Source organism: Geospiza fortis, unplaced genomic scaffold, assembly GCF_000277835.1.
Source record: "Geospiza fortis unplaced genomic scaffold, GeoFor_1.0 scaffold11, whole genome shotgun sequence".
Classification (NCBI taxonomy): domain Eukaryota; kingdom Metazoa; phylum Chordata; class Aves; order Passeriformes; family Thraupidae; genus Geospiza; species Geospiza fortis.
The window spans coordinates 4,146,744-4,163,255 of NW_005054304.1; the positions used below are offsets into that span (position 1 = coordinate 4,146,744).

Here is a 16,512-nt window from a genome sequence, read left to right on the forward strand (position 1 = left end):
CATACAAACTTTAGACATTGGATAATATTAAATATCTTACCAGGAAATTCTGTCCCTCAGTCTGCTTTGAAAAGCTATAGCTCATACAGTGTTTGTCACCCCACTTCGCTCTAGTCCGCTTGGAGTTCCAAAACACCCAACAGCGGGCCAAGGTCAAACAATGCGTGACCAAAACAAAAACAGACCCTACCTAGTCCTCATAAATTCTTCTCATATATTCTTCACATTCTCATAAATTTCTCCATATTCTTCTCATAAAATTCCAGTTTTCTTAGTGGCAATCTAATAGAGTGGGTGGGATCAAATCACCCAGAGGAAATGCAGAATGGTTTCTTCCTCTTACTAAGGATTAAGGGACTAAGCCCAGGATTTCAGCCATGACTGCATTTTTGTACAGTCAAGCTTACCTCACCTCTCTTACCATTACCATTATGATGGTACCAGATATTATTGCAAAAAATCACTTTGACTTTATGAAATGAAGAAAGAACCTTCCTGAGATTATCATTAATGCAACTGAACATTCATCACATCCCTCAATATTATCAGAAATTATCTGTCTGATAAATTCAGACAACTGAATGAAAAATACAGAGCCATGTAAAGAATGTATTTATCCTGCACCTATGATTGCTTAACTGTTACTGCTCACTGACCTCAGCTCAAACTAAAGTTTGCAGAGAAGCATAAACCTGTTTGATTGGGGTTTTTTCCCCACTGAATTTCCAGGCAATGTTTCTTTTTTTTGTTCTCTCTCTCTCCATACATTAGCACTGTGTTCAGTTTGAGAGGGATACATTAATTTCCGTTAAATATTCGTGATACTAAAATGTGTGATTTTGTATGGTCTTGCATAGCTAGAAATTACAGCTAGGCAGGTGATGCAGGTCTTTGTTCTGCAGATAGATGCCATTTCATTCTTCTGTCTGAAAAGTGTGCTCAGCCAACTTTTACAAATTTTCCTTTCCACCAAATGGCTAGAAATGAACATCTATTGTCCAGTAAAACTACGCAACTCATATATTCCAAATACAGAGATTAAAAGATATCTCTACAGCTTAGGCAAAGTATATGCTGCTATGGACAAAAGGAAAGGATTTTTATCACTTTCTAGTTTGCAATAAAAACATTAATTTGAGAAAACAAGCCACCATACCATACCTCCAACCACTATTCTATATTCCTCAACTTTTTCTTCCCTTAATACACATCCACTGTAAATATGCACAAAACAGAGATAGATATGTTCACATTTAGAGCTCCAGATGGGAACTGCTTTCTGCTGTTCTAGTTGTACATTATGGCATCAGAACCAATTAAATTCATTTACTCTCCTGATACATTCGGAAAATAAAATAGTTAATTTTGTAAGAGCTGCAAAAAGAGCAATCTTAATGAAGTCTGACTGGTGGCTGCAGACAGCAATCATCCATCCTCTCTGTCATAAAATGTGTTTTGCAAAGTGTTATTTATGTGTACCTCATAATTCAGTACAATACTGTTACTTCATGTGTACATATTATTTAATCATGTGGTATTTTATGAAAATACTAATCAGTCAAGACAAGTACATTTATGGGTAGTCAAAATATGACTGAATTCATTCATATTAATGACTAAACAGTATATTACCTTTCTATGTTTACCATGCTGGGCAGTAGCCTGCCATTAAGTCATGGATACTGTCCTAAGAATAAAATGGAAAGAATTCCAGTAGGTTCAATCAACTTTTGATCAAACTGCTGCTTTCTTGGAGGAACGTGCACTCAACTTAGCTAGGCAAAATAACTGAAGAAATAGCTGCAGAAATTGTAAGGGTGAAAATTTTGTTACACTCTGTCTGATTCAGCACCACTGAATTCAATAAACCCTGCTATGATCTTCTCAGCAAGTATCAGTGCAGCCCATAAGTTTCTGGAAAGTGCATTTTTATGGCTATTCCTAGCTTTCAGCACAATTCCACATGACACAACACAGATGTGACAGCTCTTGCTGCAGCCCCAAAGCACCCAGACTCACAAACTATCCACAAAAACAAAGGAAATCACACTAAACCTCAATGACAGAATTAAAGAGCTCCGCAGCACAAAGCTGGACTTGGGCAGTGACACTCAGAAGCCCAAACAAAGCTGTCCCAGTCAGTACGGAATGCTCCATTTGCTGTGCTACAGCAGTTTGCTCCTGGAGGGATGTGTGTCAGGTGAGACAGTGCAGATATGACAGGGATGCACTCAAAAGAGAAAAAGAGCCCCATTTATGAAGTTGCTGTTTGGCAGGAAGCTTCTCACTGGCTGCAGGATTGAGGAAAAGTGCTAAAGGTTACAGCAGATGGGAAACAGCTCCTGGGATCTGTTCCTGGCTCTGCTATTGCCTTGACAGCTTCTCTTTTAAAGCACTCATCAGCTTGTGTGCTGTGAAGAAGGGATTCCTTCCCGAAAGGGCTCCTGAGAAATGCTACTAAATAGCACCACTGGAAGTGCCTCTGAGACTTCAACTCAAGTGATACAGATTTGGGGTAAAAAAACTGAAAGGAGAACTGCAGCACTCGCAGTTTCCAAAAAAGCCCAGTGTCTGTACTGGGGATCTGCTCAGCCTCTCATAAATTGTGTAAATAGCAGCTCCTGGGATTGAGTGTGGCAGTGCTTGGCAAGTCCAGCAGCTGCTTAATTTAGAGTCTGCACATGACAGAAGAGGTTTCCTACTAGTAAAGGTGTCCAGTAGCTCCTGGGTGATAGCAATTCAGACGGCAAGTAAGAGGCAGGAAATGAAGAATAAAAGTTCCATTTTCACCTAGAAAGGGAATGCTACAAACAAGCTGCATTAAGATCTCTGCTATTTACTATACTCTGTACCCAGAAAGGACAAGAGAGTTGAAAATGTTATGTGTGAAACTACAGCTGGGTAGTGAAGGCTAGGGGAGAGTGTGAGAGGAGGTTAGATACTATGGACAGAACTTAAGTTTAATTCTAAATAATCTACAGCTTAGTATTAAACTTTTTTTTTTCAAATGCCACTGTTTGATAATAACAGAGACACTCTTTTTGTGTATGACAGGCAGAAGTAGCCTCTGCTGGGAACAATTTTTGACACTGTTGATTTTGTTCGCTGAACATAAGCATGAGGGGCAGCTACTTGAGTTTCCAAGCCGATATGTTGTACTAACCAATTCTTCACAGAAAAGAGATTGACAGGCTGATACACAGGCACTCTAAGTGGCTCTATCAATGAGCAATTATTATCCCTGGTGCTGTCAGCTTCAGCAGTCTCCTCCAAAACTCTTATCAAGTAATCATGGAAACTAAGCTCCAGCTTGCTTGCCATGATTATTGATAGAGCACTAAATCTCAGCTTTCTGAATTCTTGCCAAGAACACCAACCAATGAGTAGAGCCTGTCTCATTTTCCTTATGCTCAGGACTGGTGTTTTACCTCTTTCTTCCATTATTTCATTCAGCTGAAAATTTAACTCAGGCACACAAAGTGAAGAAAAACAGGAAATCTACTGTTTCATGAAACAGCCTCGTCTGAGAGTAGTTTGAAATATTTTCTGAACTTGTTGGTGCCTAGCATTCAGAAACAGTCAAAGGGAAACACCAGGATAAATGCTAGGTAAAAAATGAAAATTTTGTATGTCTGAAAATGTTTTACATAAACAATAAAAACCTTCCACAGAGCAACACCAGAATGCAAAATCGATAAAGAAATCCCTGGGTAGTTAATTCCTGAACCAAGCAACTACAGTGTTTCTTGATCATAAATCAACCTGCAGCCACAATTCTGCAAGGGAGAAAAATTTAAGGATGAGGATTTATCAGATAAGTTTTAGGGCCCCAGACTTCTTTTCAGTGGTGGCACAGTAGTTAGGTAAATTAAATCTGCAAGTTCTGTTCTTTGCTACTTGGCAAGAACAGAGTGGATTGTTTCCAACATATTACTTCATCCATGTCAAAATCCAGGTGCAGGGCTTGTGCTCCAACATCACCACCCAGCACTTTATTAACTCCCTCCATTATTGCCGTGTTCCCCCTTGTCCTGTCAATTACTAGTGATGTATTCTTGTTCTAACATTACCTTGGCTCAGCAGCAAGTGAAAAATGAGAGTGTAAAAAAAAAAACAACCTGTGTGAAAATATGCAGAGAACACTGAGTTAAATGATTATACTTTGAGGAAAGGCAGTTTTACTCATAAACACTGCTGGAACACTGTGCTCAAAATCTGGGCACTTCAAGTTTGCTGTGAAACTGTACCTTCACAAATATGTATTTCTGTGTACTGGCAGTAACAGCTTGCACTTCTGTGAAAAGACTGCTGATGTGAATTTTACTCAGAAAAAATTTCGTCATGATTTTTTTGTGACAGGACTTTAGGAGTCAGTGGTTGAAGACAACTTTCCCTTCTCACTGAAGTGTCCTCAAGTTTTGTCAGCCAGCTGTTCTAATGTCATTGGACTTCTGAGAGGATAGACTACCAGATTAGTACCAGACACCTACATAGGGCTGGGGTGGGGGTCAGGTGTGCAATGTTGTGTGTCCAAGAGATTAATGTGTGCTAACATCACCAGTTTTGCTTGCTTCAACTAGCAAAGTATTGGTTCAGTTATCCAGCCATAAGCCCTATGAAAATACCAGTGTGAGAGAAACATCCACACTCAGAGGAATACAATCGGTAACCACAGACAATACCAGCACAATTGTCTCTCAAATAGCAAGAAGATAATTTTTAAAGTACTATATTAACATGACACTGGAGTACTATTAATAAAGGTCAACCCATTAGAAGCAGTGGATCTCCTAAAAACTTCTTCATTGGCTTGCATAACTGCAAGTGTAGCCTAAGCCCTTCAGCAATCTCCATTCCCTCTTTGCCAGTACAGAACAACACCAAGGTTATTCAATGGGGCTGAGTACCTGAAGGAGAAGGCTGTCCTTTTACTACGCCATTTTTAGTCTTTTCTTCAGAATTCATTACTTCTTTGTAGATGAGTTCTGGAAAAGAGAATTGGGACAGTTAGTGACAGAGGCCAGTGCCTGTGATCAGGAACAGAACAACTACCACACCCTGCTGTAGCCCTGAGCTTCCTGAGTCTGCCCTGCCTTGTCTTCCCAAGTCTGACAGCTCTACTCACCTAAGGCCTCTCTCTTCCATTCCCCTCATCTCATCTCCTTTTGGAGCTGAATGGAGACAAATGGGATTCAACCAGAGCAGGGGAACTGCTTAATGCTGCACTATCTAGAAGAGAAGCAGCACAATATCACAGCACCTTTTACTGTGGCTAAAATTCTGATGCAATGCCCTGCTGACCAGTATTCTGTTCTCCTTGGATTTCAGTGAAGCACTGGAATCCACACCTCCTGTGTTAACGTTAACCTATGTAGACAATGATAGCCCTCAGAACATTTTCCATATTTTTTGCTATGGTTTTGCCATTTTGCCACTAAAATACTCCTTCCCATGTAATTCTAAACTGCAATTACCTTTCCATTCCTCGATTGTATGTTCCCTTTCATCCAGCTGTTTATCATATATCTGAGGAGGAGGCTGCAGGAAAGAAACACAGCTGTTTAGTCAATTGTCTGTAATAGTGTAAATAATCAGGACTAATTACCTAATTAAAGATAATTTCTCCCCTCTCTCTTTGCAATTCCTCCTGTACATGCAAAAACATCTGAAACACATTTGAATATTAAGGGGATTAACACTCCTGGAAGTTAACTCTTTTTGTAGAAGAAATCAACATACTCCTCTGTTTTCCTTTCTTAAAAAGGAGGCATAGCTGCATTTGAAATAAAACCCAGGTCAACAATGTCATTGTGCTTGTACTGAGCCCAGAAACTCCACACCAAAATTATTTGTACCAGCAGAGAGGTACTGTCAGAATACCAAACAAACAGCATTCTTGATTAATTAGTAGTAACATTAACATATTAATTTTTAATTTGCTCTTCAGATTTGCTGCTATACAGAATTTCCAAAGTAACTCTAATTTTTAACTGAGTCTCCATGCCACAATCTCTAATCCATATTCCAAATTACCAAAATTTCCAGTATATGTTTTTTTAACTAACTTTACTTTGGACAGAAAGTTTTGGGTTTTTTGTTTTGTTTTGTTGGCTTGGTTTTTTTAATTGTGTCTATTTTAGTTGATGGAAATGTCAGAGAACTGGCAGATCCCAGAATTTACTGAGACAAAGGCACCTAGAATTTCAGGGAGCCTGAACACCTGCTTTCATTGGGCAACTAAGCCATATGTTCATTGCATCTCCTGATATTGGCTGCCAAATAGAGCAGCCAAGGAAGGCAGAAGACTCTCCCCTCCTTCCTTCTACCCAGAAGCTCCAGCATCTGAGGTAAGAGTACCTAATGAGCATGGAAACAAGATCCACAACACTTTTCTTGCTCAGATGTATTTCCTCTGACTTCCATCTCGGGCACTTGCCATTGAGTCCCCTTCAAACTATCCTTCTATTAAATGTATATTTACCAAGCTGTTTTATTGAATCACTGAGAATTTAGAAATTTTCCATCAGTCCATAAGAAATTTTCCATCAGTCCATATGCTACAAACACAACTGAAAAAGTAATAATAGCTCAGTGACATGATATGGACCAGGAAAATTATATGATAGCTGAACTGCACAAGTCCACTGAAAACAAGGGCAGTTTCCCCAGAGTGACATTTGTATCAGGGCTGAAGATAAGGGGATTGGGTGAAGTCATGGATTGCTGAGTCTCATACCTGAGAAGGAAACATATAATGAATTAAAGTGAGTGCCAGGCCTGAGCATGGGTACTCGAGGTTTTGTTATACCAGCAAGGTAAGACACAGCCCCAGACCAGTGCAGCTGTTCTCTTATTCAGCATAACCACCCTCCTCATTCCTTTCCAGTGAGTCCTGATGCCACCAAGATTGGCACAACCTCTGTGGGGATTCTGTGCTCCTGCTTTGCATTGTCAGAGAGCTGGATGCTACAAGAGTTGAGGTGATCCTCACCACTTACCAGTGGGGTGAGATAGGTAAGCTCCATTCCTCCAGCTGAGCCTGCTGGGCTCCTGCTCAGCCCCTCAGCCAGCCCTGGAGCATGCCAAGAAAATTGAGGTGGGTAGGGATTTACAGGAGCAGGAGGAGAGGTGTTTGGCTGAGCTGAACCACAGTGACAGAACCACCTCTTCTCTGCCAGGTGCAAAGGGAACAGGCAAACCAAGTTGGACAAGAATATCCTGGAAGTAGCTTTCTAAAAGCTTCAGGAAGAAGCCTACAAAAAGCATAGGTGGGGGTAAAATTTCTTCTGCCAATTATAAACACTCTTTTTACATCTTCCATAGAAAAACTTGTATTTCTCCCCCAGACAGAAATAAGAGGATAGATTCCCTGACTACTTTAATTCCCAAACACAAATGCAGAATCAAAAGGAACAAGTGATCAGATGCACCTGTTCTTAATTCACACAACCACGGAATCTTTGGCTTATTTATCTTCTAATTTAATTCAGCTACATCTTAAGCAGGCGTAATTGGCTAATAAGCACCAAGAAAATCAGCAGTAATCATTGCCTAGATTAATACACTCTGGAAACAAAGGCATTTTCCAGGGAGAGAGCCCAGAATAACCTCACTCATTACCCAGCTCCTATTTTTTTATAGAATCAAACAAGGGAGAGCAACCAAGCTGTCCTTCACACACTGCAGGATGCCAGAAGCTGCACCTGCACAGCATTCTACTGCTCTGCCCGTGCTGACATTGCAGACTTTTTACTTGTGAGTTAGCAGAACCCACAGCTATGAGACGTGGCTCTCAGCAGGCATGAGGGAGCCAAGGGTAACAAATATTCAGCAAGACAGTAGCATGAATAAATCCCTGCTCTTCACAGAGGCTGGGTCTGTAACCACTCTAAAGCCTGTGCGGAGCACAGTCAAATGGAGTTCTGCTGAGAGCCCAGGCCAGTGCTTCACACTGGGAGAAGTGAAGCTTTCCCATCAAAATTCCCTGAGTCCTCCCTTTTCATTGAGTCAAAGTACAGAGATGAGCTGAGAATACCAAAAATATTTTGAGAATTTATTTTCCCACAATTCTCATTACTTCATATGAGAACCACAAATCTTAGCACACTGTTATCAATATATTGTAATGCCCTCCATGCTGACCACCCCTTTTCTGCTAACTTGTTTGTTTTGTGGCTTTTTTAAAAACCAATTTCTAAAATTAGAGGGAGGAGGTTTTTAAAGATAATAAAATTAGAGGTTTATAAAGATAATAAAAAAGTATTGTCTCAGCAATGGACCAATCAGAGCAGCTGCCAAACCTATGCCCTCCTGAGCACCTGATTTTAGTCTTGATGCAAAGCTTTGCCTAAAACTGAGTTTTCTACCTAAATCAAACATCTTAGAAAATGACTGAGTTCATAATCATTAACTTTCCATGTGGATGCAGCTGCAGTGCCATAGGCATTCTTATAAATCCTTCATACTGCACATGACAAATGAAAGTTACATAGTTTACTTTTTTTTAGGTGTTTAAAAAAATGGATGTGGCACTCAGTGCCATGATTTAGTTGATAAGGTGGTGTTAGGTCACAGGTTGGACTTGATGATCTCCAAGGTCTTTTCCAACCTAGTTGATTCTGCAATTCTGTAAGTCTCAGAAAAACTACAGAGTTCAAGAGGCATCAAATCAAGGCAGGGTGTGGATCAGTCCTATGGGGGGCAGCATCTAGCTTCAGTTTAAGGCAGCCATTTTCTCCCCAAAACAGATTGATTTGTAAGCAGTTGCACTGGCAACAATAACAAAGTATAGAATCTATTTTTGGATGCGGAAGCAAAGAATAAATTATATTTTTCTTGTAGGTACTAAAACATCCCCCTGTTGTTTCAATGGGTCTTGGCTCTTCCATTTTACAAATTAATTTTCAAAATATTTTTCAATAAATGTAACATTCATTGGACATAATAAAATTAAAAAAAAACCAACAGAAAATGTCTACATGGGTCTCTTTCTGAGAAAAAACAATAAAAGCAATCCAAACAAACAAATAAGCAAAACCAATCAAAAAACAAACCAAAAAGCAAAATACACAAAAGACAAGGGGGGTTTATGTTGTCAGATAAACAGCAGGAGACTACTGGGTTTGTTAAATACCATTCTAATATCCAGAGAGTCTTTTCACTAGAGAAAAACCAAAACATATGTTGAAACCAATGTATTCTCACTTTCCCAAAGCAACACAGATTGGTTTGCATGACACTGCTAGAAAGCAAAGGGAATGGGCTGGAGCTCACACTCCAGCAAATCCTGCCATCTCTGTCCTTGCCTCTGCAGAGCTAGTGCCAGCACAGTGGAGACCTTGGGATGAGCTGTTTTTAGAAACCTTGGCAGAGCAAGGCCTGAGTCTGCATCTCTTCCCAGAATTGTAGGGTCTGGGGCAGCAGTTGTGGAGCAGCACAATGAGGCAGTGATGGAATTAGCAAGATAGTGCAGATAAAAGAGGGACCAGAGGATGCAAAGATTAATGGTGTGAGGTTAAACATTTTGTTAAATGGCTTGGATCCTTATAACAAGTGAATACAAAAATTCCTTGTGCTTTGCTACAATCTAAATTGTGTTACTGATACCATTCATGTATTTATTTTTGCAGTGCAAGCCCAAGTACACCAGCGTGCTTGTCACCAGAGGTCTGGCATCTCTTTATTTACAAAGTGCTTGGGATTTCACCTTGTATTGCCAAGGGATTCCACAGTGGGCTATAGATGATCTCAGCTATGGGTATGGAAGAAGAGATGACTCTGGGCCCATTTGTTCCTTGGAGTTTGTGCAGAGGCTTTTGGAAAACTCCACACATTATGTGCATCAAGGAAATTGTAGATGGAGCTATTTCTGAACAGCTGGACCATAAGGATGCCATGCAGCAGGATCAAGATTACTGGGCTACACACAGATGACTGAACAGCTTGAAGATACAACAAGCAAGCTGGGAAAAGATCAAGTTTGGTTCAAAAAAGAAAAATAAGAAACGAAATGCCTCTTTCCTCTCTAACCACTCCTCCTCACTGACATTAACAAAGATTTTTGCAGAAGCTGTGTTCAGCTTCCGTAATCAATCAGCAATGAACAGATAGATGTTGTTGACTAGAGGAAATGTCTGTGCTTGTGCACAAAGCAGAGCTGCACACTTCTTTTGTGAGACAACAGATGCACACCATCAATCTCTGAGCAGAAAACCAAGCCCTATAACTGAGTGCTAGAAAATGTGGCAGCTCATTGAAGACTTTCTATACAACATCTATACATACAGAGCTGAGCAAGAGAAAAAAACAGCAGAAATGATGCACAACCTGACAGCCCTGCTTATGTCATGTAGTGAAGGTGACACCTTCTTTGAAGTGTGTTTGCCAAGGTCACAGAGCTCTCCAAAGTGCTTCTCCATCATAATGGATGCTTAGCACTCACAGGTAAAATAAGAGGTGGGTGATTTGTTGTTTTTTTTTTTAATTGTGACAAACTAGTTTTAAAAAATTGAATTTAACAGCAGGTCATAGATAGTTTATATAGGGCTAAGACAGTACAGCCCCAGTTTCTGTCCTGGACTCTCAGACTGAGAACCATAAACCAAGCTGTTTTCATTAGCAGCACTGGAAACGCATCACATTAATAGACAGTAACACCCAGATTGGCATGCACAGAAAAATGAATGATAATTCACAACTCAGCCCCCTGTGGATGGTTCTAGATGCAGAAATACACCAGTGAAATATAAATCCTGTAAAAATAAAACCAGGAATGAAAGCTATATGAGTTACAGTGAATAAAACCCTACAAAATCTATCACTGCTGTAAAATACTGTCAAAAATAGAGGAATGCTTGAAAGGAATATTTTTAACACCTGATATTTCTGTTTCATTAAAAATCTCTCTTCTAATGGATGGCACAGATCAGACAACTAAAAATAACTGCAGGTACAGGAAAGTTCAAGACAAATTTTGAAACCAGCTAACAGAAACCTGACATAATAATCTACAGCAAATTTTGCTACTGGATTTGTTCCCATGGAATGGAATAAGTTTTTCCAAGTAGGAATCAATATGACATCACACACACATTAAAAAGGTTCCAAAATGGAATCCAATACAACATGAATGGTCTCTTTGAAAATATCAATAAGAAAAGGAAGAACTTTACTGTGCTAAAGCAATGTATAGGAATCAATTTTGTTCACAATTTGATCATTTTGGGATAAATCCCAGTGACCTGCAAATAGGCATAAACATTAGGGTAGATATGAAAAATTAAATACCAGATTTGGGATTTATTCACAAATCATCTCAGTGAAGGATGAGAATGTATAGCAGCTTAAAAAAAAAAGGCAGCTGGGTAATTGAAAACAGTCTCAAGCACAGCATTTTCAGACAGGAAAATGGAGATGCTAATATGTCATCAGGGAGATACTGAGATTATCTACAATAAACAGGAGAGTCTGCATGTAGACACAAGAGATATTGGAAACCTCTTCTTTCCAGAAAACAGAGCAATTGGAGGGAGAATAGGTATCGTGTGTGTCATTTATTCATATAATAGTCCAAATGCTGTTATATAGGTAAATATCCTCTCATCAAAGTAATAAACATAATATTTGTTTAGAAGTAGATCTGAGATAGTTGCTGAAAAAAAAGAGACTTCCAGGAGAGTCTTGAACTAAAGAATAAAACAGAGAAGTAAGTTCTATAAGTTCCTATTCTGATTTTACAGTAGATTTCCTGCATAGTATTAGTAGATAATACTTTTGCCCTGCTCCCTCTTGTTTCCCAACATTTAAATTAGGTGTGAAGATTGATAACAGATTTCAACATCTGGGAATTCCACACGACCCAAGCCATACGTGTTCTCCTGTTCATGTTTTGCATGTTCTCCTATTTTTTAAAAGCAGATTTTAGTTGTCATTGGCTGAATACAGAAATTATCTTAACTGTCATGCTATTCAAAATAATTTCAGTGTATGCTCTGGAAACCTAACGCTGTGACTTTTTAATCAGAGATACTGTGGCAAGCTGTGTGTGCTTAAAAGAACCTGCCAAACTCCCTATGCTAGACCTAAGAATTCCATGTAAATCCACACCTGTGCAAGGCCTGTATCTAGCTGTGAGTATAATGCTGTTTCAGAGCTGTTGAGGGCTTTGGCTGTGTTTGTTTCATGAAGAAGGAGAGCCACAGCACTGTTTGAGTAAACTCCTGTGGTTGGTGAATAGCAAGTCCCACTTCTAATAATAGCTCATCTTCCTCTCTGGGTCAGAGAATCACACTTGGCATTTAGGGCCACCCAGAAGAGTTTAATGCTGTGACACATTGTGGGAGAAAGGGTATTGCATTCCCAGAACTTCCCATTCGTGCACAGTGTTTGCCCATTAGAACAAGGCATAATAGTTTTATTGCCCCCACACAGTCTCTGAAAGACTGTAATCTTATAATAGACTTATAAAAAGGGACTGCAACTGTCTCACTAGTCTGCTTTTTAACTGGATAGGGCTGTTTTATCTGTTCCCCTCACATTTATAATGCTGTAAATCTGAGCAGACACAGAGGGTTCTTACCTCCAGGTTAAACTTTGACACCAAATTCTCTGCTTATTCCCTGAGCTGGCTTCAGTGCTCTGCATTGTCTACTCCAGCACATGCTGACATTTAACGATGCTGCAACAGCTCACTTCAAAATTCCTGTCGCATTAAATGCTTCCAGTCACCTGTCCTCTCATCCTCCTGAATGAAATGGACACTGTACAACAGATGCCTGGCTGCTTCTGATGAATTAATTTACTGGGGAGAAGAAGGAATCTAACTAGACAGCAGAAGTTACCTAATTCCCCCCTCCCCAGTACTATACTGGCTGAAAATGTCATCTTGTTTAACACCTCTCTATCCTAATCTCTGTTATCCCTACTGCACAGGATTACTGATAGTGGGAGGAATCCTGTCTCCTATCACAATATGGGAGGAGAACTTCAAAAAATCCCAAAACATCCCACTGCCAAACCTTTAGCTACATGATGAAAGACTTCTGTCTAAAAGTGCTTATCAAGTATTACCAAAAAAAAGGAGTGCAGTGAACATGGGCAGATGCAACACACCGCAGGCTTCTAAATCCCAGTGGGGAAACCAGAAAAAAGAGTGGGAAGTTAAGCATTATGCAATGACCAAGCACAACTCTGTCACTAATTTTCCCATTTCTTTCTTGTCAGGTTCCCTGGCTGCAGATTTGCAGGGCACTCTGTGAAAAAGCAGGGTTGTCTCATAGAGTCTCATCATGCTGCAAATTCAACATTAACGAGCCACATGGCTATTTTTAGGCTTTGAAATGTCATTCAAATACAACTTTCTTTGTTCAGTTGTACCCTATTATAACTTCCGTGGTTTTGTTCAGTATAGTCAAATCTACAGAGTCAGATTATTAAGTGAATAAGCAAAAGTATCTACCTCTCAAACAGCTAATTTGTTGGATGTTTCTAGATGTCTTCTAAGTCCCACCCCTGCTAAAAATTTGGCAAGATCTAACAAAAATACATAAGATGAGTCATTTCCCCATTGCCCATGGCTTTAGGAAATATTTACTGAATTTGATCCTAACTCTTCTGCAACTGTAACAGGGCAGATATCTCAGTGGAGTACTTGCTGAAGAACACCCTTCTGAGCAAGAACAGAAAAGCGCCAATATCCCACAAATATTTTTTTTTCTCCAGAAAATAATTAGTAAATGACTTATAGCTAACCACTGAAGGTGTGTCAGCATGAACAGATGGTTATTTATAATTTAATAAATTGTTCATTATGAAAAGAAAGTCTTCCACTTTAACTTTCCCTCTGAAAATGAGAGTGGCAAAATGAAACCCTATAAAGTACTCCTAAATAACATCCTCTGAAAAAACGTCATGTGCTGGAAATTTGATGGGGGTTTGAACATTCAATTTACTTCAGAAGTTTACTGCACTTTCAAGAACACAGACTGAATTGGAGCATATCACTCAACAGCAGTGATTTAATTTTACAAGATCTTCATTTCCTATGGTGGCTAAATCAGATTTCTGAACCTGTTTTCACACATTTCATACAGGGTATTACAGAGCACCTCTGAATTTATACCTATATCCATTATACCAAACCTTTTATACCATGCCACTGAAGCGCTGACAGATTGCACTCATCCCTGTTAACAGCAGCCTCACCAAGTCTTACAGAGAGGTGTCTAGAGCATAACAGGAGTATAAGAAAAAATCCATTTCTGTTTGCACACAGTGTACATGATACTGTACATTGAACCATAGCCCAGGAAAACACCTGAGCCCTTCCTTCATTTTATGGAAAAATTTATGTCCTGGTAAGATTCTTCTGAACTCTGACTTCAGGATTTTTTTTTTTTACAGAATCCCAACTAGTTTTTTGCTCAATTTTCCTTTTCTCTACATATATCCTTGAACACAGACATAAAAAGTGATGTTTGCCGTCTTCCATAGGGAAAGGTTTGGAAAGAAAGATAGTATCTTTTGCCAGAGTGAGTTCTATAGCTAAAAAGGTGAGCTAGTGGACTCAAAATCCTTTCTAGAAGAAAGCAGAAAATGGCTTCATATGCTTGAAGTGGTTTTGTTCTTCCCATCTATTATCAGTTAATGTAATAAAGAGAGATATCCTGTCCCTACAGATCTCATTTCACATCACTCCCCAGACCACCACAGTCCCAGCATTGTTGTTTCCAGCATGCTCATTTTTGTGCTGCTGTAAAGCATCAGGAATCCCTGAATCCCAGTTGTGCTGGGTATGTGAAGGGAGCAGTGCTGCCTCACTTACCGCCTCCACCTCTGCTGGGTCGTACCAGACATTAATGTATGGATGCTGTAAGGCTTCATCTACTGATATCCTCTTGGCCGGGTCAATGACCAGCATCTTTGATAAGAGGTCCCTGGCTTGGCTGGCTGGAACAAGGGAAGCAGAGAAACACAGAGTTAGTACAGAACATCCTCTGCCTCCAGAGGAGCCTCAGTACGGGTAGGAAAAGAGCAGTGGCACAACCCTTTGAGAGATTGGTTGTGTATGTACCTCTGCTCCCTTGCCTCTTCACAGCAAGAGCTCTTCAGTAATCATTTTAGGTATGATTCATTAGAAAGGTGGCAAAATCAGGGCTGACACCATAAGTTCCCTAGCAAGCTTTAGTGACATTTTACATATGTGCAGATTCCACACAGAGGGATGAATAATACCCTAAAAAAACCCCATGCTTGATGGGTCTGTGATTATTAGCAGGATCAGAGTACAAAAGTTCACATAAAGTCTAAAATGATGGCATTATTAAATCAAAGCCTGAAACTTACAGGCACTCTTAGACTGGCTCAGAAAATCATGCACAGCTCTCTGGATGTTTTAAAGTTTCTCACTTAACCTGCTGTGAGGCATTAAACATTTTAATGAGGCATAGACATTAGGTTAATCTTAAGGCATCCCCTTAGAAGCAATAATTTCAAATCTGTAGCCTTGGGGTATGGAAGTGTTTGGAACAGCTTGAGTCTTGTTTGTCCTGCATAATGAAATTTAAATCAGTGGGGCACATCATCCTGCACTACATATACATACATACATACGTACGTACATATATATATACATATATATATATATATATGAACACACAAACATCGAATTTTACACTGCAGCATTGATTTATTTTACCTGATAATATATTCCATTGTGCCCATCAGGCAAACAATGCTTGATCAGGCAAAAAATGCCTGTTTGCCTGTGGCAAACAAAGCCACAAACTCAGCTTTATATTACCCAAATGGATTTTTCCTAGTTGGAGTTTGTAAAAAATAGAATACCATCTGAACCCACACAAAAAAATTATAACAACACATATTTATGTTATCATTATTATTATTAACTATGTAGTGTTCTAAGCTCTTGGATGCTCAAAATTATTTGCTGTGTAAGTGAAAAAGACAATGAAAGGAAAAAAGTTGCAAAGAGCAGTAAGTGCAAAGATATTATTAGGTATCTCATCATACATGGATAAGTATCTAATTAAACCATTAATATTACATTATATTTAGGCAGGGCATGGGATGATACAATGCTGCACAAGTAGGGGTTCCTGAATGCACTGTTTCTTGCTTCCTGGCTATATCTTCAAAACTGGCATTCAGGATGCTCAAATGTATGTGCTTTCTGTACCCAAAAGATAACAGCACTGTTTGACAGTCATTTTTATTCATTAGCTGCAAATGCTGGAAAATTCCATTATTCAGTTGTGTTGTGGTAGGAGTATAAAATTCTGTGTATCCAAAAGCATCTGCCCAGACCTCTCTCCTTACTCCCAGAGCCAGGACAGCAGCTGGGCTATGAAGCAGTGGTTAACTGGAAGAAAATTCTGGGTCGTGTAATGACATGCAAATTGCAAGCAATTGAAAACCATTAAATGCCAGTGTGGTGAGTGGCTCCAAGGACTGGAGTGGTGCAGAGCCAGTGCACAGCACAGGTCTGCAGGGGCT

The 16,512-nt window shown here is 39.6% G+C and overlaps 1 protein-coding gene across 2 annotated transcripts in view; it reads right to left on the reverse strand.

The window, feature by feature from the left end:
* LOC102043776 (mitogen-activated protein kinase 10) overlaps positions 1 to 16,512 on the reverse strand; it is a 47,506-nt gene that overhangs the window by 3,305 nt on the left and 27,689 nt on the right. For both annotated transcript variants that reach the window (XM_031066445.1, XM_031066446.1), the window contains exons 6-8: positions 14,822 to 14,946; positions 5,475 to 5,538; positions 4,908 to 4,985 (exon numbers count right to left, since the gene is read on the reverse strand). In XM_031066445.1, coding sequence (XP_030922305.1) covers positions 4,908 to 4,985; positions 5,475 to 5,538; positions 14,822 to 14,946 — 267 coding nt within the window. The remainder of the gene's footprint in view (positions 1 to 4,907; positions 4,986 to 5,474; positions 5,539 to 14,821; positions 14,947 to 16,512) is intronic.